The sequence below is a fragment of the Nyctibius grandis genome, chromosome 2, assembly GCF_013368605.1.
Source record: "Nyctibius grandis isolate bNycGra1 chromosome 2, bNycGra1.pri, whole genome shotgun sequence".
Lineage (NCBI taxonomy): Eukaryota > Metazoa > Chordata > Aves > Nyctibiiformes > Nyctibiidae > Nyctibius > Nyctibius grandis.
The window spans coordinates 16,718,049-16,742,085 of NC_090659.1; the positions used below are offsets into that span (position 1 = coordinate 16,718,049).

At 40.5% G+C, this 24,037-nt stretch overlaps 1 protein-coding gene across 2 annotated transcripts in view; it reads left to right on the top strand.

The window, feature by feature from the left end:
* JAM2 (junctional adhesion molecule 2) overlaps positions 1-23,802 on the top strand; it is a 38,169-nt gene extending 14,367 nt beyond the window's left edge. The window contains exons 2-10 of one of the 2 annotated variants that reach the window (XM_068421734.1): positions 9,054-9,119; positions 13,516-13,629; positions 14,836-14,988; positions 16,754-16,959; positions 18,377-18,479; positions 20,176-20,283; positions 21,001-21,016; positions 21,925-21,958; positions 23,069-23,802. In XM_068421734.1, coding sequence (XP_068277835.1) covers positions 9,054-9,119; positions 13,516-13,629; positions 14,836-14,988; positions 16,754-16,959; positions 18,377-18,479; positions 20,176-20,283; positions 21,001-21,016; positions 21,925-21,958; positions 23,069-23,101 — 833 coding nt within the window. In that variant the 3' untranslated portion in view covers positions 23,102-23,802. Of the gene's footprint in view, positions 1-9,053; positions 9,120-13,515; positions 13,630-14,835; positions 14,989-16,753; positions 16,960-18,376; positions 18,480-20,175; positions 20,284-21,000; positions 21,017-21,924; positions 22,065-23,068 lie in introns of those variants that run through there. The other variant, XM_068421724.1, reaches the window with a different exon arrangement.
* The last annotated feature ends 235 nt before the right edge of the window (positions 23,803-24,037 follow it).

Below are 24,037 nucleotides of genomic sequence, written 5' to 3' on the forward strand. Positions count from 1 at the left end.
TCTACTGCGTGAGCAGAAAAAGAGAAGGGGAAAAAAAAACTTAGAAGGGAATTTAATTTTACATTTTGATTATTAATTATATAAAAATAAATTACAAATGTATTTTTTCTCAGAATTTCCCACACCACCTTATGCAGTAATCTTTCAGTGTTGGGACTGCTGAAAGCACTGAGGAAGCTGTTCAGTTTATCTGGAATTGTTGTGCTTTGGTGTTCAGTTTCCTCAGAAAGGCTGACCTAAATAATCTCTTCCTTTCTTGTCCCATGCCACTTGATTTTTATTCCCTACTTTCTCCTCTACAAGCACTCCCAGTTTTGTGTTTCCAGGGCCAAATGTCCTTGGGGCTCTGCTCTGAAATGAGTCATTAACATGATCTTAAACTCTTAGGACTACTACTGATAACTTTAGATAATTGGCTCTGAAAACTTCAGTCTCTTATTACTTTTACTTTCAAGATTTTTTTTTTTTTTTTTTTGCTTAACTCAAAAGTTAACAATAAAGGCACCATCAGCTGGCATGCTGGCCTTCCAGATTGCACTGAGCAGTACACACAAAGCCGAGGATTAACTCATTCTTAGGTTGGCATTATAAATGAAAACCTCTTGCTAGTCTGCTCTATAGTTGAGGCATTTAACACAAGAACTTCTTTCCCCTGTGAGACTCAGAGCTCCTCAGATCATCCAGTACCAGCTTTTAATACAGGTAGAAATCCTGCTCTTAGTCACATTCTGGCAAAGCTTCTCTTCCTCTGTTTAAATAACCTGGTTGGATGAAAATGCAGTTCTGCATTCTGTTTCTCACGTGATTTCCATTACCAAGGCAGAGTTACTGAAGCTGATTTTAAACCTCCTTTCTGTAGGAGATGAGCATGAAGGATTGTTTTTATTTCTATGCTACATCTAAATAAAAGAGCGCTTTTTTGTGTTGGGCTCTAGACCTCTGGATAGGTAATAAGTAGTAAGTCCAAGAAAAACTATTTGAATTTGAGCAGCTTGGCCATATAAACTCAGTCACTTTAGCCTAGGTTTGGGTTTTTTTTTTTTGTATGGGAGTGTGTAGTTTGTTTTTTGTGTGTGGTTTTTTTTTTTTGTGGGGTTTTTGTTTGGGTTGTTTTGGTTTTGTTTTTTTTATTTTCCCCTGAAACAACGCACTGCTTCTCAGGTTTTTCTGTTTGAAAGATCCACCCTAAAGTACAATTCAGGGTGACATCTTGCTTTGTTGTAATAGAGGTCCTGCAGGCAGGATACCGTAAAACTTGACTGCTTTGTCTTACTTGAGTATCTGTAGATTTTTTTTTTAATTTGAGATCTTTTAATAAAAAAAGGTGAAGAGAATATCTGCTGACTTCCCAGCAAGACAAATATGTGTGTTAGATACCTAACCGACCTACCATCTGGATGCTGGCCTTGTTACCAGATTCAAAGGTATAGCTCTGCTCAGGAGAGTAAATGGACTGGAGGATTACTCCATTGTGCATGGCTCTGAGCCTGGGCTGGAAGAGGGGAAAATGCCTTTGGGTTTTGGGGAAATTTTTTTGGTTTCGCTGGGGGTGGGGGGAAGGTCAATTTTGTGTGTGTCAGAAACTCAGCTGTAGAGATGGAATTTTAATTCTGTAATAGCTACTCTTCCAAAAGAGAAGCCAAACCAAATATTGGATTTAGCTGTTTTCTTCCCACTGCCCCCACTCTTCTCTTGCTCCAAAAACCTAGTCCATTTCTCCATGAATAAAAAATATGTTAGGAGAGGGCTTGTATAAAAGGCAGGGAGGGAAAGCTAGCAGGCATCTATGCACACAAATTGCGGTTCATTACAAGGCTTTTCATTAGGTCATTACTAAATCTCCTTATGGAAAAGGCACTGCCTACGACACAGAAGTTAAGCTGTGTTACACTGCCAGTGAGCTTTTATTCCCTGCATCCCCTTACTCTTTGAACCTTCTGAGTATCTAAAAACCTGCTGCTTCTGCTCTATGTCTGTTATTCCCAAGAGTCAAGACCAAGATACTGCATTTCTAGTACTGTCTAAGGAATGAAAATAACTAGCCATATTTTTTTCCTGACACTTGAAACACTATCAGCACAGCTCATAGAATCATAGACTGGTTTGGGTTGGAAGGGACCTTAAAGATCATCTAGTTTCAACCCCTCTGCTGTGGGCAGGGACACCTTTCCACTAGACCAGGTTGCTCAAAGCCTCATCCAACCTGGCCTTGAACGCTTCCAAGGTGGGGGCATCCACAACTTCTCTGGGCATCCTGTTCCAGTGTCTCGCCACCTTCACAGGAGATAATTTCTTCCTGATATATACTCTAAATCTACCCTCTTTCAGTTTAAAACCATTACTTCTTGTCTTATCACTACATGCCCTTGTAAAAAGTCCCTCCCTAGCTTTCTTGTAGGCCCCCTTCAGGTACAGGAGGCTGTTATAAGGTCTCCCTGGAGCCTTCTCCAGGCTGAACAGCCCCAACTCTCTCAGCCTGTCTTCATAGGAGAGGTGCTTCAGCCTTCTGATCTCATTTCACAGCATGTTAAGGTACTCTCAAGAGCTGTATGTGTTACCACCAGGTCTCAGAGTTGCAGCAGCTCTGGGGTCTGAATGACTAAAACTGGCTGTTTCCAAAACATGACAGAAGTGCTGCTGACAGCTACCACGTAAGTGAAAGGGGTGGCTGAGAAGCTCTTTAAGTTCCTTTTGTGTTTTAGACCCCTTTAGCTGGTCAGCCAGAGAATGTGCCTTCTCTCTTAGGTTACCATCCTTTATGCAGTCACACCATGCCTATTAAAATACAAACTTTGTCTCCACATTGGCTTAGATGGGTTTATTATTCCCACCCTGCAGACCCTCTGCTTCAGACTACACCTTTATTTGTTTTCTGTGGCTGAGATATGCAGGGTTGTTTTTTTGTGAATTGGATAAACTCTGCCCAAAGTAAATCCTGTTCTATTATTACTCTTTAAGATTCAAGAAATTTTGTAACTCGGGTTAACTGAAAGACTGAAGTTGAGCTGCTTTTTCTCTTTTTTTTTTTTTTTTTCTCATGATGTGGAATAATTTCTTCTAGCCCTTGTCCAAAATTTGAAGTCTTAATGCCATATTTATGTTAAGTTTACTTAATGAAGCTAGGTTTACTCCAGTTATTTTGGGCTACGTTTTGGTGCCTAAATCGCCAATTTCAGAGATCAGTTAAGGACTCTGGGCAACACAGGAGACTCCTGCTGAGGCTGTGAATACTCCCAGTCTCTCTCCAGCATGTTTGCTGGAAGTTAGCATTCACCAAGCAGAACTGATGGAAGACGAAGGCAGCTTGAACACTGACAGCTGACAGCAACGTGGCTGGGAAGAGTGGTGGGTCTGAGCCTCAGCTGCCTGTTGTTAACTGTTGGAGTTAACATAGTCCAGCCTGCCAAGACCACCATGAGCAGGGTTGGTAGTCTTTCGGTTGTAGCAACCACAACTTAGACTGCTAAGAAGAATGGGAGTTAGTCTTATTTTTTTTTTTTTTTAGGTGGTTCACAACTATTTCTGTCCAAAGGTAGATATCTTCTCCTGTCCCTTCCCCATTTATGGACTGTGTAATCTATGGACTACTTCTCTTAGGAAAAAATATGGCAACAGGAGAGCCAAAACAGGTGTGAGTGTTTAAATGATGTGACTGTGGCAAAACTCTGGGTATTGTTTGAGTACCTCGTGGCAGGTAGTTACATAGCTGAGAAGTCTGCATCAGCATCTAGTCATGTTGCCAGTGGTTTATCCTGAGGTGGTCACGTGTCTGGAGGATGCTAACACCAAACAGATATCTGGTTTCCTATTCTTTCGGGCATTTCAGTAAGAGAATGGGCTTCATTATTGCTTTATTCTTGGGACATTGGACTTCCTAAACTTACAGTATCCTCTGAAATCCTTTGTTAAGCTTTGCTCTAGTCCACCTGCTATTTAGAACTTGGCAAAACAAATACCACAAGACTGCTTTTTCTCTTGTACTTATAACTTTGTTTTGATTCTGTTCTCATGTGATTTCCTCCAGAAACACTGTTTCCTTTGATTCTGTTTGACTAATATGCTTTTCCTTAATGTTTCTTCCAGCTAGTGGTATCAGTTTACAGCTCTGTGAGTGATTATCAAATGAAAAGTGTGTATTTGTGGGGTTTACTTCCAAACAAGTGAAGTTACTGACATGTAAGAGTATAGATTTTTCAGTCTGTATAAAAGTGTTCAATGAACAAAAAGTTTACTGGTACAGTAATATGTGATCTTTTTACTATTGCTCTTCATATGGTGAATTAAAATCCAAAGCTTAAATCTTGGATTCTGAATAATTGGTGGAGGCATTTCTAAAAGGACATATTAAGGAAGAGGTGCTCTAGCTTTAAAGACCTCTCCTGTCTTTCTGTTTGATCAGAATATATAATGGTTTTAATTCAGTTGGCTATCTCTGCACCACCTTAAGTTACTGCTTGGACTCTACTGCTTCCTGAGGAGTGTCATGTACATGTGTGCTTTGTGTGTGTGAGGAGGAGTCCTGTGTGTATGCTGAACTTTTCTTTTTTCTGACGTATTTTGTACTTATTGTATTGCATAATAGGATCTTCATGTGTTCTATAAATCCCTTGATGCAAGGGGAGATATAGAGACTTTGTGCAGTTGCAAGCTCCCAATAAAAAGTATGCAAAGTAATTTCGTCATAACTTTCATAGTGAGAAGTAAGTACCATGATCCTGCCCCAGAAGTCACAAAACATGTTTTGTTTTTGTGGCTTCTAGCTTATGAATACTTAGACCATGACAGTGAGCTGCATGACATCTGTACTAAAGAGGAGGAGAGAAACTTCCAGGTCTATGAAACAGTGAATGTAACACAGTGGTGAATTGCATCTGTTTGAGCTGTTTTGTATCCAGAGAAGGTTGATAGGCCAATAATTTACAAATGGCTTTACCCACACACTGGAGTCCTAGAAATGCTTCCTACCTAAGTGTTAGCAAGTAGGCTGCTGTCAGAGCCTCAGAACAAAATGCTCCTCCTCCTCATGAACACGTGAAGGAAGATGTTATTTCAATAAACATGATTTGTTATCTATTGGCATATAGCTTGGGATGGGTATGGTTTGTGTAAAAGTCAAAAGCTAATTTTCTTTCCATAAATCTACATGAGGCTTAATAGGTTAAAAGGAAAATGACTTAATGACTTCAGACTTTATTCTAGACCAAGCTTGGACAAAAACAAGGAGATGGGCTCTGTGTGGATATGTAGGAGTAACAGTTTGTTTGCAAGGTGCTGGAGAAGCGGTTCCCTCCTCCAATTTCAATGGGGTGGGGGCATGGGTGTAATTTTGTTTTTTTCCTTTCTTTTTTTCTTTTGAAGTCCAACAGGAAAGTTTCCTTTCTTGATGGGGTGGAAAAAATTTCCAAGCGCTATTTGTAATCCAAATATCTTTTGCTATTTTAGTATTCTAAGGGTATGTCAATAGCATTGCTGGAATTGTCGTCTTCACTACTTATTTGTTTTCATATTCTAAACTTTTGCTGTAACTATTTTGGGGTAATGCAAAGGTGGTGATAAAATTAAAACATATTAAGGACAGGATAGTTGCACACAAATTTGGAGCTTTTGATAATGTGCACATACGAAAATTCACTTTACGTTGCCAGGTGTGAAGCTGTATTCTCTTAGAAACAAGAAATGTTGGACATACAGTTGGGAGGGAGGAAGAGGATGGTGAGAAATCTAGAAAGCAGCAACTCTGAACAGGTGCGCAGGGGCTGGCAGGGGGCTGCATGGGCCTCTGTGAGGAACGGCCGGGGCTGCCCCGTGCCGGACACGGCCGGTTCCAGCCAGCCCCAACCGACCCACCGCAGGGCACGGCTGGGCCCCGCAGCCACCATGGCGGTGCCTGGGGAGAGTCTGTGTGAGAAAGGGCAAAGCGCTGCCCGGCGATGAGGGGTGAGGGGAAATGTGTGAGAAACAGCCCTGGGAGCCCTGAGGGGAGAGCGGGAGGATCCTCTGCAGGCCATGGAGAAACCACGGTGGAGCAGATATCCACACTGCAGCCCATGGAGGATCCCACAGCAGAGCAAGTGGATATGTTTTGAAGGAAGCTGAAGTGCATGGAGGATCCACGTTGGAACAAACCCCTGACAGTAACTGCGGCCCATGGAGAGGAGCCCACACTGGAGGAGGGGGAAAGTGTGCAGAGGGAGGAGATGTTATGGACTGACCACAACCCTCATTCCCCACAACCTCTGCACTTACTCTATTTTTATTGGCAATAAATTTAATTTTCCCTAAGTTAAGTCTGTTTTGCCTTGGTGGTAATTGCTAAGTGATCTCTCTGTCTTTCTTTTGACCCATGAGCTCTTTAATTTTATTTTGTCCCCTGTCATGTTGAGGAGGGGAAGTGAGAGAGCAGCTAGGTGGGCATCTAGCAGCTGGCCAAGATCAACCCACTACAACAGGATACAATGAATGAGTAACTGAACTTTTGCTACAGTGTCAGGGACTCGAATACCTATTCCAACTGTTGCTCCATGACTCACAGAGGCAATGGTTATAGATACCAATAGAACAGCATTCTGTATTTTTAAAGGATGCTGAAAAAACCTAGAAAATTATGGAGGCAAAGGGCCATGGGAACATTTTGGATGGAGAATACTCTCTGTAGTGCCAGAGTTGAACAATAAGGAATGATCTTTAATTGAGAAGAAAACCAGGATGGTATATGGGACCAGTACTGTTTAATATCTTCATCAATGACATGGACAGTGGATTTGAGTGTACCTTCAGCAAGTTTGCGGATGACACCAAGTGGAGTGGTGCGGTTGACATGCCTGAGGGATGGGATGCCATTCAGAGGGACCTGGACAAGCTTGAGAAGTGGACTCATGTGAACCTCATGAGGTTCAACAAGGCCAAGTGCAAGGTCCTGCACATGGGTTGGGGCAATCCCAAGCACAAATACAGGCAGAGGGATGAAGGGATAGAGAGCAGCCCTGTGGAGAAGGACTTGGGCGTGATGGTGGATGAAAAGATGGACAGGAGCCAGCAATGTGCACTCGCAGCCCAGAAGGCCAACCATATCCTGGGCTGCATCAAAAGAAGTGTGGCCAGCAGATTGAGGGAGGTGACTCTGCCCCCTACTCCACTCTTGTGAGACCCCACCTGGAGTACTGTGTCCAGCTCTGGAGTCCTCAGCACAGGAAAGACATGGACCTGTTGGAGTGGCTCCAGAGAAGGGCCACAGAAATTATCAGAGACATGGAGCACCTCCCATATCAAGACAGGCTGAGAGAGCTGAGGTTGTTCAGCCTGGAGAAGAGAAGGCTCTGGGGAGACCTTATTGCAGTATTTCAGTACTTAAAGGGTGCTTATAAGAAAGATGAGGACAAACTTTTTAGCAGGGCCAATAGTGACAGGACAAGGGGTAATGGTTTTAAACTAAAAGAGGGTAGATTGAGACTAGATATAAGGAAGAAATTCTTTACTGTGAGGGTGGTGAGACACTGGAACAGGTTGCCCAGAGAGGTGGTAGGTGCCCCATCCCTGGAAACATTCAAGGTCAGGTTGGATGGGGCTCTGAGCAACATGATCTAGTTGAAGATATCCCTGCTTATTGCAGAGGGGGTTGGACTAGATGACCTTTAAGGTCCTTTCCAACCCAAACCGTTCTATGATGGTATCTTCATACAAAGAAAACAACATGCTAACTCAGAGCTGTGAGAACCCATAGCTGAAAGCTCAAATGGACTCACTCAAGTGAGAAATGAGGCACACACTTCAACAGAAGTAATCAACTGTCAAAAGAAAACAATAAAAAGCAAAAGATTCTTGATCTGTTTGTGTCTTCAGATCAAGACTGGATATCCATCTGCTAGTTTGTGTGCAACTCTTCCCCCATTAGGCAGGGGAAAGGGAAATTAATTATTTGGGGATGAACAAAGGAGGTCTGTGGGCATGGGAGAGGTAAACAGCAAGATCAGACTAAAAGGAGTAAAGCAAGACTAGTTTCTATCAGTCAAAAAAACCATTATGCTCTTAAACAAGCCATGTTTCTAAGTATTGTTGATGGGGAGAGGGGCTCAGTTCTTGTTCATACACTCTGTAGCAATTTTTCAGCTGGCTGATGCAGATGGAGGAAATGGACTGCATTAGGAGTGTTCAAGTCTTCAAAACTGGCCCTAAACCCAAAAGAACTTGAGATGCTTTTGGAAAGAAAAAAGTTAAGGTAAACCTGTGTAATGAACTGTATTTAGCTGCTCTTAAGCACTTGGTAAACTTGTAGCCTGCCATGGAGTAATTGGAATAACTGTGACTGACTATTGGGCCTTGCAGGAATGCTTCTGAATCTTAAGGGAACACGGTGGACTCCTTTCCTGGGAGGAGAGCAGCTCTTAAGAGAGCACATATAGTGAGGTGCAGTAGGGAAGGAGGTAGCTGGGTAGGGGTAGATGTAGGGCTAGTGGTTATTTCACTTGTTCTCTGGCATTTCAGTATTCCTGACACAAGAGAGATCCAAGAACGTATGGGGGGGTTTTCTCTCTGATATAAAACTATAGAAATGTTGACTGATGTTTTCCTTCTCATTTCAACAAGAATTTGAGGTAATTGCCAATTACTGCATGCACTTCTCTTACCCTGCAGAAGCTGTACATGGCATTCTTCAGTAAACATGCCTGCCTTGTAATAGGAACACAATGGAAAATACACTTATGGATTAATACAAGTCTCCCCAATTAGAAACAGACTGAGACACTACCCCAGTATAAAAAACTCCTACTGTTTATATAGAACTTCTCACATGTAAATATTATCATGATATTGTAAAAGAGAAATATTACTATTTTTTTACAGGTGCCAGGGCATGGAGAGAAAAAGATGAATTGTTCAAGGCCACCCACATGGCCAGCCGTGGTCTAGGTCTTAGTCCTGTGCTCTTTCTAGTAGACAATATCTAATCCGTCCAGTGTAAAGAGGTCTCAAAAATATCGCTTGTAGCTGCTGAAGCACGTATAAAATTACTAGTGTTTATTACTGAATTGTCTTTTTTTTCTGTCCCCTTGCAGATCGTAAAGTCTCTGGAATTTCCATTGAAACGGATAACAAAAACGTAAAAGCAGAGGAGTTTAAGGGTACGGTATGGGCATTGCTGTGATTATTTTTAATATATGCAATATATTAAAACAATACATACAAACTGTACACAGAAGCTGTGCAGCTGTTAAGATTGTCTTCCTCTTTCCTGAGGGGTCCTGCTCCTACTCTCTCCATTGACTCTTTGTGTAATCTTGGTCTTGTCCCCATTTTCTCTTACTTGATGTGGGTTTGGACTAGATGCTCCCCAGAGGTCCTTTTCAACCTCACCTGTTCTGTGATTCTATGACTTGTTTGTCAATCCTGGTAGCTCACTCTTTAACTTCTGCCTCATTTCCTTCCACGCAAAATGGTGGGAACTGATAGAAAGGAGAAGCACTGATTATCTTACAAGATAGAGAAGTGAGGGACTAGAGGGAGAACAGGTGTGAGGTAATTGTCAGTAACTATAATTTAATGGCTATTTTTAATTTTCAGTAACTATAATGGCTGTTTACCTATTTATATATGTATATGTCATATGTAAAATGACAAATGACTTCCAATAATGTGCTAGAGAAGTTAAGAAGGCAGGGAGGAAAACCTGATGTTTGGTGGGTAGATGAGAAAGGGATCCTAGTAGTGTGTATGTGAGGTTTGTGGGTTATGTGGGGCTTTTTGGTTTTTGCATTTGTTTGGAATGGAGAGAGATGGGAATTTGGGAATTGAAAGAACTGTTTGGTGAGCTTTAGGCTTTATTCATCTGTTTGAGGTAATAATCAAATATTCTGGAGGTCTCTAAAGCTGTCAACTGGGCTCCTGTCAAGTATTCTTGTTACTTATGGGGAAGAAAATACATTTAGAGCTCAGGACAGGCAAGAGGAGAGGGAAGCTCTTCAGGTAATATTAAAGCTTGATTAGGTTTTGTCTTTTTATATGATCTACGGCTTGCATTTTGTTCTTTTGTTATTTGTATGACAGAGTGAGATCAGTTTAACACAGCTCAGATGCCATGACAAGTTCTTTTTGTGTAGCAGCACTGAGAGAATGGCAGGGGCTGGTAGACGTAGCTATTCAACTGAACGCAGCTGATCTGAAATGCATTTTTCTTTTCTCCTCTAACTCCTGTCACTGTGGAGGACAGGACAGGAGTTGGTGGTTGGTCATGGCACTAAGCCTGTGAAAGTTCAAGGAGCATCTGGACGACGCTCTTAGTCTTATGGTTTAGTTTTACGTAGTCCTGCAAGGAGCAGGGAGTTGGACTCGATGATCCTTATGGGTTCCTTACAACTTGAGATATTCTATGATTCTATAATCAAATTATAGCCTCCAGACCAGACGTAAATCCAAATTAAACATTGTCCAGACGTTTCCAAGATCCCAGAAGGTTGTTCCAGGACTGGCAGAGCCTGTGCTGATGCATGGTGTCCTGTGGGCCTACCTTGATGCAAGTCAAGTAGACCTATTCTGGAAAATACCTCTCACTGACTCCCTTAGAATGGGAAAAAGCAGGAGAGGGGAACTATAACTAAGGAGGGTTTTATTATGTTGTCTCTGTTCTGCGTGTGCTCCCTTTCTTCCTTTCTGTTCCCTTACTCTGAATAAGATTAGTGGGAGAGCATCAATGGTAGCTTTTTCTGAAATGAAAAAATGTAGCATGCAAGAAAGAGGCAGCTCATTCAAGATGGAGGTGACTTGCTCATCTAAGAATACTGCAGCTGAGCTGTCTGTGTCAACTAATATAGACCAGCTCATGAGACCAGCCAACTGTCACAAGGTCAGTAGCAAAAGCAAGTTGAACTTGAATGATGGTTTTTCTTTGTTAGAAGGATACGAAAACAAAATGGAAAGGAAACTTTAGCAAATCTTAAGATTCAGGAAGCCTCCACCCATCCACTCAACCTGAAGTCAGGAACCTCGGGCTTCCTGAGTGCACAGCATGTTTTTCGAAGCAGCCAGTGCGTGTGTAACATGTTTCTGGCAAAGAATGCCCTCCTGCCTCAATTTTTCTTTCAAGTCTGGACTTTTTTTCCCCTATGAGACATCACCAAGGCTACAGTCTGGCCCCTTGGAAGCTTTTTATTTCTCTACAGAACAGACCTGGGAAATCAGACTCTAAAGGGTGAGTGGGTAGATCTGTCGGTAGCTCTTAATTGCCCTTCAGCCTTGTTTGCTGAGACTGGAAACAAGGGTGCTGGTTAATGCAGGTTGGCTACATGTTTGAGCAGTGGATGTTTGTCTCCTGAAAGCTAGATAGGCATTGGCCAAGACTATAAAGGTGTTTGATCTTTGATACTCTGGCCTACATTGGAAGATGAGCAGCCTAAAGGTGGCAAGATCAGTATTGTATTTGTTTCTTTTACAGAAGTTTCTGGGAGATATTAAATTTTACATTATTAATAGATTTGGAGCCAGTCAGCTGTGTGGTTGGATTCTTTCCTCTGATTTTGTCTCCCAACTATTTTTATTAATACGTTGACTTAAGAGTTATTTACAGGGAAAAAAACATGTATATGTATTTCAGCATGCTGTTACACAGAGAATGGAACTACTGAAACCCTGAGTTTGTCCCGATAACTCACCTAGACAGTTTGCCATGTCTGCTCTTCCTCTTTCGTTCCCCCATAATAACTATAATGTAGACCACAATTACTATGATGCAAGATACATATTAGTGATGGCTTATGCTGATGCCCTGCTGTGAGGGAGGGAAAAAGAACAGTTGAGCTCCCAGTATGACTTGTTCCTCATTAGAAGCACTAATTTTGGTTTGTTTCCTACACAGTTATGGCAACTTTAGCAATAATCAGTAACTCTTGAAACTTCAGCCTCTCTGTGAAATTTGGTTAGATGTAACTCAGGGAAACTTGAGTGTACAGACAGAAGCAGAACAATTGTATGAACCTTCTTTTCTCGAGAACTCAAGAAAAATAAGAGGTAACCGCCAAGGGATGCTATGAGCAGCCTCTGCTGCCAGCAGCTCCGGGGGCCTGGAGGTTCCTCCTGCCTGGTCACTGGAGCCCAGCCCAACATGCCTGGAGGCCTGGGGGTCTTTTCCCAGGCCTATGGACACAACTGCTGCTTTCCCATTTGCAGATTTGACCAGTAGCAAGGCTGCGTGTGTGTCCCAGGGATGCATGCGCATATATGCGCACACCCATACGTACACTCACAACACTGTCACTGCCAGCTACACAGACCACCACAGACAAGGCGCTGCCTTCAACAGCACCCACGTATAACACTGCTTGGGCTCACATAAAGCGTTAAATATAGAAAGCTGAGCCTCCTTCCTCCTCTCTGGCTGGTGGAGACTGAAGTTCAGTGGTGAAAGCCTTCACACAACACTCTAGATTTACAAACACATGCACGTTCTTGGATACCCTGAGTGCCAGCACAGTCCCTCTGCCCATCTGCTACCCCTGCCCTACTCACCAGCTTACCCAGCTTGAGGTTTGCTAGTGGATTACACACACACCTCCAGGAACACCAGGTTTAGGGAAGATACAAATGCTGCACACACACCACACACCCCCACTTCCAGAAGCCAGCACCACAAGCCCACGGGTGCCTACATCCCCAGTGTGACCCCAGTCGCTGGCCCTAAATTTACTCAAGCCACTCTTCTCTGCTCAGATAGCTAGTACTCCAGGCACACATGCTTTGAGACTCACCAACACACACTCCCAACATCTGTGGTCCCTCCAACTACTGATGCAGAGACCCTCACTTGCTCCAGTTGCCCACACCACAGTCCCATCAGTTTGGAGACTGATGGTCTTCGTCATCATCTCTGTTAGTCCCTGTCTGTCATGTTTGTGTCTCTGTTTTTGTTTGTTGCTGCCCCCTTTATTTGTTATCACTTTTGCATTGAAAAGGTCCTTGACTGGGAAGCCTTATTGAAGCAGACTCTCACCTTCCACATACCCTTACAAGAACCAAGGTGAAATTGTAACTAAGCACATAAGTTACTTAGGAGAGTATTTAACCATCTTACTGGTATGTTTTCCATCTGCATTGTTATACATTTAAACAGTTAAACTACTGATACTGAATTCAGAATGGTAATTCACAAAATATTGTTTATAGCAGGGTCAGAGTCCTTTTTTAACAGTGGTCTGCTCACTGATGAAAATAGTTAAACCTAAAATAAGGGTAGTAATACAGAATCTGTGCCTGTCTGACATGGGAATATCTAGTCCCCAACATCTGAAGTTTGATCCAAAGGCCACTGAAGTGTGGGAAAATTACTACTTTCTTTTTCCCCATTGTGTTTGTGTAAATCTGCAGACGGTCTGATGGCATCACTTTGAGAATTAGATCTGGCCCTCGCTGACTGCTCAAGTTCTTTTGAAGGAGGAATATTAATTTCATGGAGCCTGAATGTGTACCAAACACAATGCTGAAGTCTCTAATTTTCCCTTTTGCATTTTTTTTTTGTTTTCTTTCCTGTAGAGGCTATTCTTAGTTGCAAGCACAAATTTTCAAAAGTGATGAGCTTAAGAATAGAATGGAAGAAAATCCAGCCTCAAGGAGTCTCATTTGTCTACTACAATGGTGAATTTACAGGTACAGTATTACAAACTTAGACTGACGGTTTAACATGTCATTCTCTGGCATAGATATTGACTTTCTCTTGGGGAATAATATTAGGATAATGAAAGAGAATGCTCTTGACTCTCCATACAGAACAGCTGTCCTTTTGAGGAAAATAATTCTTCCCCAGGGGGGAAAAAAAGCATTTTTTAATAAAATGGTCAATGATTAGTTACCATTTTTATGAAGTTAAATATAATAAAACTCAAGACTAAGAAAATGGCAGTGCACATTCCTTGACATTTTTCAAAAGTTAAATTACATTCAGATATAAACTCCCCAAAACTACTGCAAGCTCTGCACTCTTATCCTCCAAAGGTTTCTGAAGCCTCCTGTAGAGCGGGAGGCTTAGATATGAATAATGCAGCAATTTTTATATACATAAAATAGAAACTCAGCTGTATATTTTACATCATTTGTATTCTTTTCAGAAGTGGAATTTCTATGTTCTGAAAAGGACTTACCTCAGCTATATGTGTTGAAAATATGGGTCTGTGGTACCTTGTACACAATAAATGAAGGTTGAGAAGTAAAATACAAGCACAGCGATTTTGTTAGTTTGTAGAGCTTGCAAGATGTGCTGGTCTTGTTGGTGAACTTGTTTTTTTCTGCATATATTTAATTTAGAGAAACACCAGAACTCGTGGTTCTGTGTGTGCACGTAACTTTAATTTCATAACAAGCCGTAGAATGAAAAAATCCTCATTGTAAGAAGCCTGATGGCAATATCTTTGCTAAACTCATCAAGTTTTTCTTGCCAAGTTAAAATGTCAAATACTTTGCTGTGGTCTTGCTCATAATTCTTTCTGTAAGGTAATTAAGTTAGAGATTGCCATCCCTCTAGTGGAAAATGATGTCTCTTTTGTCACCTGACTACTGCTATACATGTTTTCTTTAAATACCTACAGAAAAAAAGCATTCCGTCTTCCAAGTAGAAAATCTATGACAGATGTAAGTTTTTTGAACTGAGGGGTTTTTTTTGGACTAAATGGACAAGTTGTGGAAGCTTCTTACTGTCTTGAGGAGGGGATTACATATTGCTCCTTGGTGATAGGTAACTAACACTGAATAAATGAGCAATAGTTCGTAAATTGTAAGTGATTTCAGATCAAGCCAATGAGACATAGACGTTTGCTGTAAGCAAAGAGCAGAAACCTCTCTGTGTGTTCTCCCTTAAAGGTGATCTTCGAGGCCGAGCAGAGATGCTGAATACAGGAATCCGTATTAGAAATGTGACTAGAAGGGATTCTGGGACCTACCGCTGTGAAATCAGTGCAAAGAGTGAAGAGAGGCAACAAGTGGGAGAGGCTACTATTACTCTCACAGTATTGGGTACTAATTTTATTACTTGGGCTTTTGTAAAGAAATTGAATGATGGCAACGGGTGTTGAAGGTAGGGTTGTCCATATGATGTGTGGCTGCTGGGTTTTTGGGTCTTCTTTGGGCTGGATTTATAAATACACATGCATGTGCACATTCTACAACATACTTCACAAAAGAGCTTTGCAAAATGCATACTTGGTATTAGAAAGGAATACAACTAGGGTTTTGTTGATATAAATGTGGGTTTCAGTTCTCAAAACTTAAGAAGTATGCTGATTTATGTGATGGTGAAACTTCCATTTCTACTAAAACTGAAGTCACTCAGTGGCTGAGAATCTGGATAAGCTGATCATGGCATTTGGCACTGAAAAGTCAGCATCTGTCAACACTTATGAAATATTCCTAAGCAGCAGTTCATTTCAATATGCTACAGTCTCCTCCTGTTTTTGGAAGGAGAGACTGCTGCAGTGTCTGCACAATGCCAGCCAGCAAGCTAACAGTCTGTGGACTTTATTTACAGGAGAGATGGTGTTGGCTTGGGGGGGTGGTTGTTCTTTGTGGTTTTTTGTTTGTTTTCTTTCCCATTTGGGGAAAGGAGGGAAAAGTGAATACTGAGCACGTTCTTCTTACATTGTTCCTGGTATTTTTCCCAGTGGATAAGTGGTAGAGGTTGGTAGTTTTCTTCTTTTCTCTGTTTTCAGAGAAAAGAAAATATTTGCTTTTGTAGTTTCTATATTGTTTTTTTTCTATACAAAAATAATTGCTCTTTTAAAATTATAAATAAAGTCTCAAGGTTCTTCATAAAGGTTGATAAATTCATGAACTTCTGATGAGCTCCAACAATGAGGTAACCCCACATATTCCTTCTTTCTTCCACTCTCAACAGCTTTCCTCTTTTAAATGTAGCTTCTTAATTTAAAGTTGAAATCTTAGAGCCCAAAGGAGAGATTGTGTGTGTGTGTGTTGCTAGTGTTTCACTTGGTTTTATTTTTGCTTTTTATTTTAAAATCAGCCAAGAAAAACTATGAATACTTGTTAGTGTCACTTGTGCTTTTAATGTTCCATACATGCCTCTTCACCCTTAGTTTTCTTCTACACAGAAAATTAAGTTCCTTTTCTGTTCACGTAATAAAAATCAGAAAAGAGACGTTCATCTTCATGGCAGAACAGTCAGTTCTCCTGCATCTCTGTGTGGGAATGTTTGTTTTCAATTTAAACTGAAATTTAGTAGCCAATTGTTTTTGGTCCTCAACATGGGGTTTACACAATGGCTGTGATGATGGCCAGTCTTGGTAATTCTTTCTGACAAGCATTTTTCAAAAACAGTTGATATCTTTTAATATAAAAAATCTTTTTCCTCTTTCTCACTTCTTTTTTAAATACTGGGGCAGGGAAGGGGGGGAATTGCTGGACTACAGATTCCCTGAGTTATCCCTCCTCTGTCTGTGAGCAAGAGGCCCCACACAAGAAATGAGGTGAAACAAACTCTCTGGGGTTGGATAAGAGTGTATAGATTGGAGACAGGATGACACAGCATGTGGTGGGGGAGGCTGGGAGCAAGCCTCTTTCTTCCATTTTTAACAACTCACAAATTTTACTGTGCTCTCCAGTATCAGGACTCTGCCTTCAACCCCTTCTCCAGCACCTCTCTTCATTAACATGGTAGTTGCTAAGCATGTACACGAGTGCTCACCTCCTCACCAGTGACTGTCAAACTGTTGTCATAGAGTCAATACTGATAAGACTGTGTAACAAGTGCCATTTCATTCTCCAGTTGCTCCGACTACTCCAGTGTGCGAGGTACCCAGCTCTGCAATGACGGGAACAGTAGTGGAACTGAGCTGTAAGGAGACTGAGGGGTCTCCTCCATCTGAGTACCAGTGGTACAAGAATGGTGTTGCCTTACTGGAAAAGACAGGAACAGGCAGTACTAGAACAGCAAACATAACTTACACCATGAATAAGAAGTCTGGTACTCTGGTAAGTGTAATAACAAACTCTAATAACGAGGTATCAAGAAGACCAAATTTACTATGTAGTACAATGATGCACAGGGGTCTTAATCCAAGAATGCACAAGGTCTTTGTCAGAGATCAATGGCATGCTGAAATATGTGCTAACAAATGTAGAAGGTGGTTTCTGCCTCAGACCAATGACAAGTCACGGACATTGAGTGATACAGACACACTGGGTGAGTTGCAAGGCTGCAGTAATGATAAATGAGCAGAATCTAGAAAATAAATGACAAATTTCACCTTGTCAGTTAACTAACCAGTGCCAGCTGAGAATGATCTATCAGTATGTCGACAGAGCTATATTTGACAGCACCTTAAAATCTGAAACAGCAACTTCATAAACTTCAGTGGGAGTGCAGCGCTAAGGGCAGTCCAGAATTTGTGCAATCCAGTGACATTTACAGGTTCCAGTCCAGTAATTCTGAAGTCAGTGGGAATGAGTTGGGGCTATAAGTAACCTTAGCGTGGTTTTTGATTTAGTTGTTTTTTGTTTTGTGGGGTTTTTTTTCCCCTCAGAATTGGGCATCTCTTTCTCATACCTCCCCCATTAGCTGATCTTTCTAAAAAAATTGATATTTAATACTTATGATGCCTTGTCAGCTGAGATTTTTCAGAAGTACAGATTGTTCTAGGGACACCCTACTGTTGTTGCATGATCAAACCTGGAAACTGAAATGTGACTAAGCATTCAGAGGTGCTGTGGATCTTTCAGCACACTGTGGACATTAGGTGGACTACTCAAAATTACCAGTCACTTCTGAAAATCTTAGTTTTAAAGTATGGGATATATTAAAGGGAAAAAAGTTAACAGGTCTAATGATTAAAAAAATAATAATAAATACAGAGAAACACTGGAACTGACATGAGGTCAGTCTCTGTCCATCTCTTGCTTCCTTATTTTCATTTTTACAGCAATAGTATTTGATAAATAGTGCAGTCTAGCACTAGAAAGTGCATTTCTTGGGGGGGAGGGAAGCCCACAAACTTTCCATGGGAAATATCTTTTTCTACTACATGATTTTTTTTTTTTTGGTCATTCTGGTATCAGGGATTCTGAAATTAGAGCATGTCTAAAAAATGCATTTTGTTGGAAAGTACTGATCCACTGGAAAAGAATCTCCTTGTAGATATACTCCATCTAGTTAAAATGTCCATCTAGAAGACCCTCTTAGACCAGAAGTTGAATTTAAGGACTAGGGGATGTGACTAGGAAGCTGAATGATGAGGTCAAACTGGACCAGAATTTCTCCTGTTCTTTCAGGGTTTTTTGTTTAAAAAACCAACCAACCAAACCCTGTTGACATGTCAAAATTTCTATCCCACAGGAAATTCTGATTTTTTTTTTTCCATTCTGATAATGGTTTTGGACTCTGTCTTAACAGCTGTTTAATACAGTTACAAAGAATGACACCGGAGAGTATTTCTGTGAAGCCTCCAATGGGATTGGATTATCTCAGAAATGCTCAGTGAAGCGAATGCAAGTTGGTATGTGTCAAAGCAAATATGGGTGGAAAACAGTCTTGCAATAGGAATTATTTTATTGCATGATGCAGCTGAGAAGCTAAGACTAGATTGAATTCTATCTTTTTGTTTGATTATGGCATTTTGGGGGACAAATAATAATAATGAGTTCCTTATATGTAGTTGCTGTGGCTACTTAAAGCATTCCTTTCTTACAGTGCAAACATGTCTCACTTCATCTCACAGAAAAGCAGCTAGTGTAGTACCTTAAAATTATTGCAGCAGCCAGCCTTTAGGTTGCTGAACACTGAACTTCACACAACAGCACTATCCATGAGATCCTTAATATTTCAGAATACTTTTGTGGAAGCTATACAGCATAATGTGCCAGTCCACTGGGTTATTTTCTTTATGAAAAGCCTCCCTTTTGAGATGCATTCATGTGAGATCTTAATGTAACGGATCAGAAATTTAACTGAATGACTCATTTATACCTGCCAGAGGAACGCTGAAGTCAGTGTATCTTAAAAAAAAAAAAAAAAATTCATGCTGCCTGTTTCTTTTCTACTTGCACAGTGTAGGTGAAGTGTAGCATTGGTTAGATAATCAAGAATTTAGCAAAGGCTGGAGGGGCAAAGTATGCATTAATGTTTTGCAAATATAAAACTAGCTCTTGCAGATTTGATAGGAAAGCAGATGGTAAAGAAACAGTTTAAGTTTCTAAAAGATCCTGATAAATACTGCACAGAAGTTCATGTCCAAGTATTCAAAGCAACTGTCTGGTGCTTTCTTAGAACTTAGCTGAAAAGGACGTATCATGGCTTTTAATGCATTCCTGGTTGATTATGAGCAAGTGCTCCACAAGCTACCAAGATAGAATCCCTCTGTTGTGGAAATACTCACCAAAGTCCTAAATTGCTGTCAACCAATGCACAAAAATTTTTAGGTTTGGGGGTAAAATTCCCAACCATATATTACTATACACTTAAAGGCAGGATGCAACTAAGTAATTGGACATATAACAAAAACCTATTAAGATGTTTCTGCTTGTTGATGTTTTTGTTTTTTTTCTAAAATGGATGATTGCCTGAAGCTCTTAGTGATTATATCAGAAAATGGGCATGGGTCATCACCTTCAAAATAAAAATGGCTAGATGTTTTGGTAGCCTAGTGTAGAGTTTAACTTTAGACATTTGGGCTAAAATACTTGTTGACCTTTACTGTGTTGAATTTTAAAAGCCTTGCTGTTAAAAGTCAGCATTGAATTTTAAATAACTCACCTGAAGAGTTCTTCAAGACTGGGACCTGACAGTGTCATCAGTTGTTCAGGTTATTTTAGGCAAACTAACTATATGAAAACATTGTTTTAAGGCTTTTAAAGATTTCAAGATATTTTCCCTTAGAGACATATGACTTGAATAATACTTATTTGGGATAGGTATAATGAGGAGTATGTACCCCTTGACCCCTCTTATTCTTTCCTTACTTTTGACCTGAACTAAGGAGTTGAGGGGTATCAAGCATTATTGTTAATGTGGCTGTGATGCAGTAATGCATTGGGACTGCTTACCTACATCTGCATGTTACTAATTAACTTATGTAGCTTGAGCCAAAGACCACCTATAGGTACAAAAGGTGCCTCTAGTAATTAGGGGGAAAAAATCCAGCCAATGGAAATTTTTACAACTTATAACATTGGATTTATGTTTTATAATTACAGATGACCTTAATGTAAGTGGTATCATCGCTGCAGTAGTATGTGTAGCTCTGGTAATGGCATTGTGTGGCCTTGGAGTATTTTACGCCCAAAAAAAGGGCTACTTTACAAGTAAGTAAACTAAAATCACTCCTTCCTTGTGTCAAAAAAAAAAAAGTCTGTACTTCTGCTGACTGTAACATAACGTCCTCCTTTTCATGAAGGCTCTAACTCCATGGTGCTAAAGCTAAAGAGCATTACAATAGCAACTTTATTGTGTAGACATTTTTAATTTGCCACCTTCTACTGCAAAAGATACTTTAAGAATGACATGGAGATGTTTGTGCAGTTGCAGAAGGCTAACAAACAGCAGTCTAGGGAAAGCAGCGAGCTGAACCCAGGTTCCTGGAGCCTCTCTGCTCTTGTTTTGGGAAGGGATGGCAAAGAAAGGCAACATAAAAACAGGCCGTGCAAGTTCACTTGCGGTCTAAAAGGTCTGGGTGGCCGAGCTCTGATGAAGGGCAAACTAGATTGCTGGCTCCCTCTTGTGGGTCGTGGCGAAAGTGCACGTGGAGAAACCTTGCTTTTAATGGTTGCTGCAAAAGTCTCGACACCCACCAACCCTCTCGGTAGCGTTTACGTTAGTGCCTGCCGAGTTCAGCACAGCCAGAAGGGATGCCAGGTGTCGGGGTCTGAGAAAGTCCGGTGCCTAAAAATAAAGGGCTAACAGAGCTGCTGTTAGAATTCATGATCACTTGGAAGTTCATTTACCTTTGAATGCAACTTACTCTTTTTAAATCAGCTAAGGAAAGTGTTCTTGCACTAATTTTTTTTTTTTTTCTTTTTCAGAGGAAAGCTCTTCCCAGTAAGTATCTTGATGCAAGTAATACACAAATCACTGCAAACTTAATTTACATTTCTGATGATTTAGTAACTGTGATGATTGTTTAAGGCCTTTCTCATGTGATTCTTGTACAGCAGCTTTTTTGAACACTGAAATAAACCTGATCCTGCGCACCAGCTGGTTCCCTTATTAGAACCAGTGTGCTGGTCAGAAAATGAATTAAGCATGATTACAGTGATAAATGTGCAGAGATGTGTCTTTTTACATAGTTATGGTTTACCCCCCTAACTCAACTACAGGCATGCATTTGTCTCCTCTTCAGATTGCACAAAAGATGCTCAGAACACAATTGAACTGTCCTCATATCCATGTCTACAGATCATTTCAGGAAATATTTTGTAAAAATATGACAGATGGAGACTTTCTGAGGGTGTCTGGTCTACTCCTTTAATATGAATTTATTTCATGCACTTAACTGTCTTAGTAGCAAGTCAGAATTCCTCAAGCTATTTTAGTGCTCCCACACAAGGCTAAAATTGTATGTTCCATTGGAGGCTGCCCTCAATTTTTTTTTCTTTTAGAAGTTTATCTTAGCACATCTAGGTAATAGCAGGTAAAAAAAAAAGTACTAAACAAATATTACTTTATCATACTGTGCTGTTTATACTGGCCACGAACTAGACAAAAAAAGCATAACTGGAAGCATTGAAAAGACAAGCCAGGGAAGGTAATTTGGCAGTGGTTCATGAGATAGTGATAGCTGTCTAAAAACATTCAATGGATTTGTTATTGTAACTACTTTCTAAGAGGGGAAAAAACTAAGGGTTGCTGGAAATCAGGAAAAATGTGTTCATAAATAAGGTTCTTAAAGGGTTAAAACTAACACCAGAAAAGTCACTATTTAACCTATGTTTCTTTCCTGTTAACAGAAAGAAGACCAACTATCAATCTACGAGTGAAAAGGTAAGTATTTTGCGTTCAGTGGTGTGTTTAAAAAGTTTTAGATGTCTTCAGAATTCTTTAGATCTGTGATGTTTTTGCACACATCCCCAAACTTTACATGCAACCAATACCTGGAGATACCTTCTCTCTGTCTGCAGTTATAGCTTCCTATTACTTATGTCTCAAGTGCCATACAACTACAGCACCTTGCTCCATACTTTGCCATCTTTTTCTTTACCACACTAACCAGACTTTTACCTGCTTGTCTTTTACCTACTTCTTCCTATATCTCCTTGGTTCTATTAGCTTCTTGCATTCTTTTTCTTGCCCCTTCTCAGGATTGCTTTCCCTCCATCAGATAAACTAAAAAGGTAACACCCTTACACTGTTTGACAATCTCATCTCTATGCTGCCCACTTCATGGAGCCATTTCTTGTGAAGACTTCCACTCTGCCTTGCTTGTTGCATATTAGCTAACCAAGGAAACTAACTCAGACACAGTCCAAGGCAGCAGCGAGAGAAAGTCCGTGCCTTAATTCCTCTAAGATTAATGTGAGTCAAAAGGCCTGACTAAATATGGAAGCTAAACTTACTTTTTTTCCCCCCTTCCTCATTGAGAGGGCTCCAGCTTTTCAGATTGGTACGAAAAGAATGGAGCTCCAACTAAAGCTTCAACTAGGAGTAACTTAATTTCACTATCTACAGTCAAGGCTACATCAGTAGCCTTTAAAGCTTGCTGAACACCACCCGTTTCTTTACAAAACAGCGTACTAAACAGCATAAGCTTATTTCTTCACCTAGTATATATGTGAAAAACTTACTGAGGCCAGACACCTGGTTGCTCTGAGTGGGAAGGAGCAAACTTTGAAGAGCTGTGCTATCTCTTTATCAGTATTAATGCACTTATGAATCAGATGGTCAACAAAGCTGTGATACTTGCATTTTTTAATAGGGTATTACTTCTGTTCTGTAGACTGCCCTTTCCAGAAAGGAGTAAACATTAACTAACAGTGCTTCAGGCACGCTTCTTTTCAATCTTGATGCCTTAGTTTCTTCTGAAATGTACACTAAATGTTAATCTGGTTAAAATCTTTGAACTACTACTTATGTAACCTTGTTTGCTTCATTTAGGATTTCAAGCATACCAAGTCCTTTGTTATTTAGAAGATTTCAGCCTCTGTGAGGGACACCAAATGACTACTTGTTATACAAAAATATCAAAGGGATCTTTTGACCTCTACTCAGTAAATATTGTTTCCACATACTGTACGCTAAAAATAGAAACTCTCACTGTTTAGATCGAGTCATCCTGTGATTGTTTTTTTTTAAAAACAAAACCCAAAACACCTTTAACTTAAAGATGGAACTAAACTGAATACACAAGTCGATTTGTTTGAAGAATTCTCATTTTGTTCATGTACACATGCAGCAATACAGGATTCACTCTTACAGCTTGGAACAATCTATTCAAGTAACTTTCATAGATGACTTTGCTACCATGACTTCTACTACTTCGGTCTCCACCATTGCCAAGAGCTCAAACTCTCCTGCAATTCTGACTTACTAGTACCTTGGCATTGTATTAGATTTGCCAAAGCCATCTATAAATGCGTAGGTAGTCGTGCAGACGTTAAACTCAATATCCTGACAGAACAAAGCTTCCTGTAATTGAGGCTCAAAGCAGTGTTTTATTGTCCAATATAAAATGCCTCCAGCTTCTCTTCCACAAGGAAGTGTATCTCTCTCTGTGTAGACCGCATATGTAATTCCATGCTGAAGAAAAACCATGCCAGTACAACTCAAGCTGTAGTAGGTGGACCCTAACTGTTGAAGTGTCACAAATAAATAATTCCTCAGAACCTGAAGTGTTCGTGTCAATAGTTCAGTTACTGAAATTTATATCTCACAACCTCATTAACAGGTTTCAGGTGCTTCTACAAGAGTAACACTTCATCACTTGTGTGTTTACTGATACAGTGTAAAATTAGTATATTTGTGCCTGTGCTTTTGGTTGTGCTGGTCCATCACTACCACATGGGTATTTTTCTGCAGAAACTTTTTGGATGTGACAAACAAGTAGCTCCTTCTTGGTGCATCATT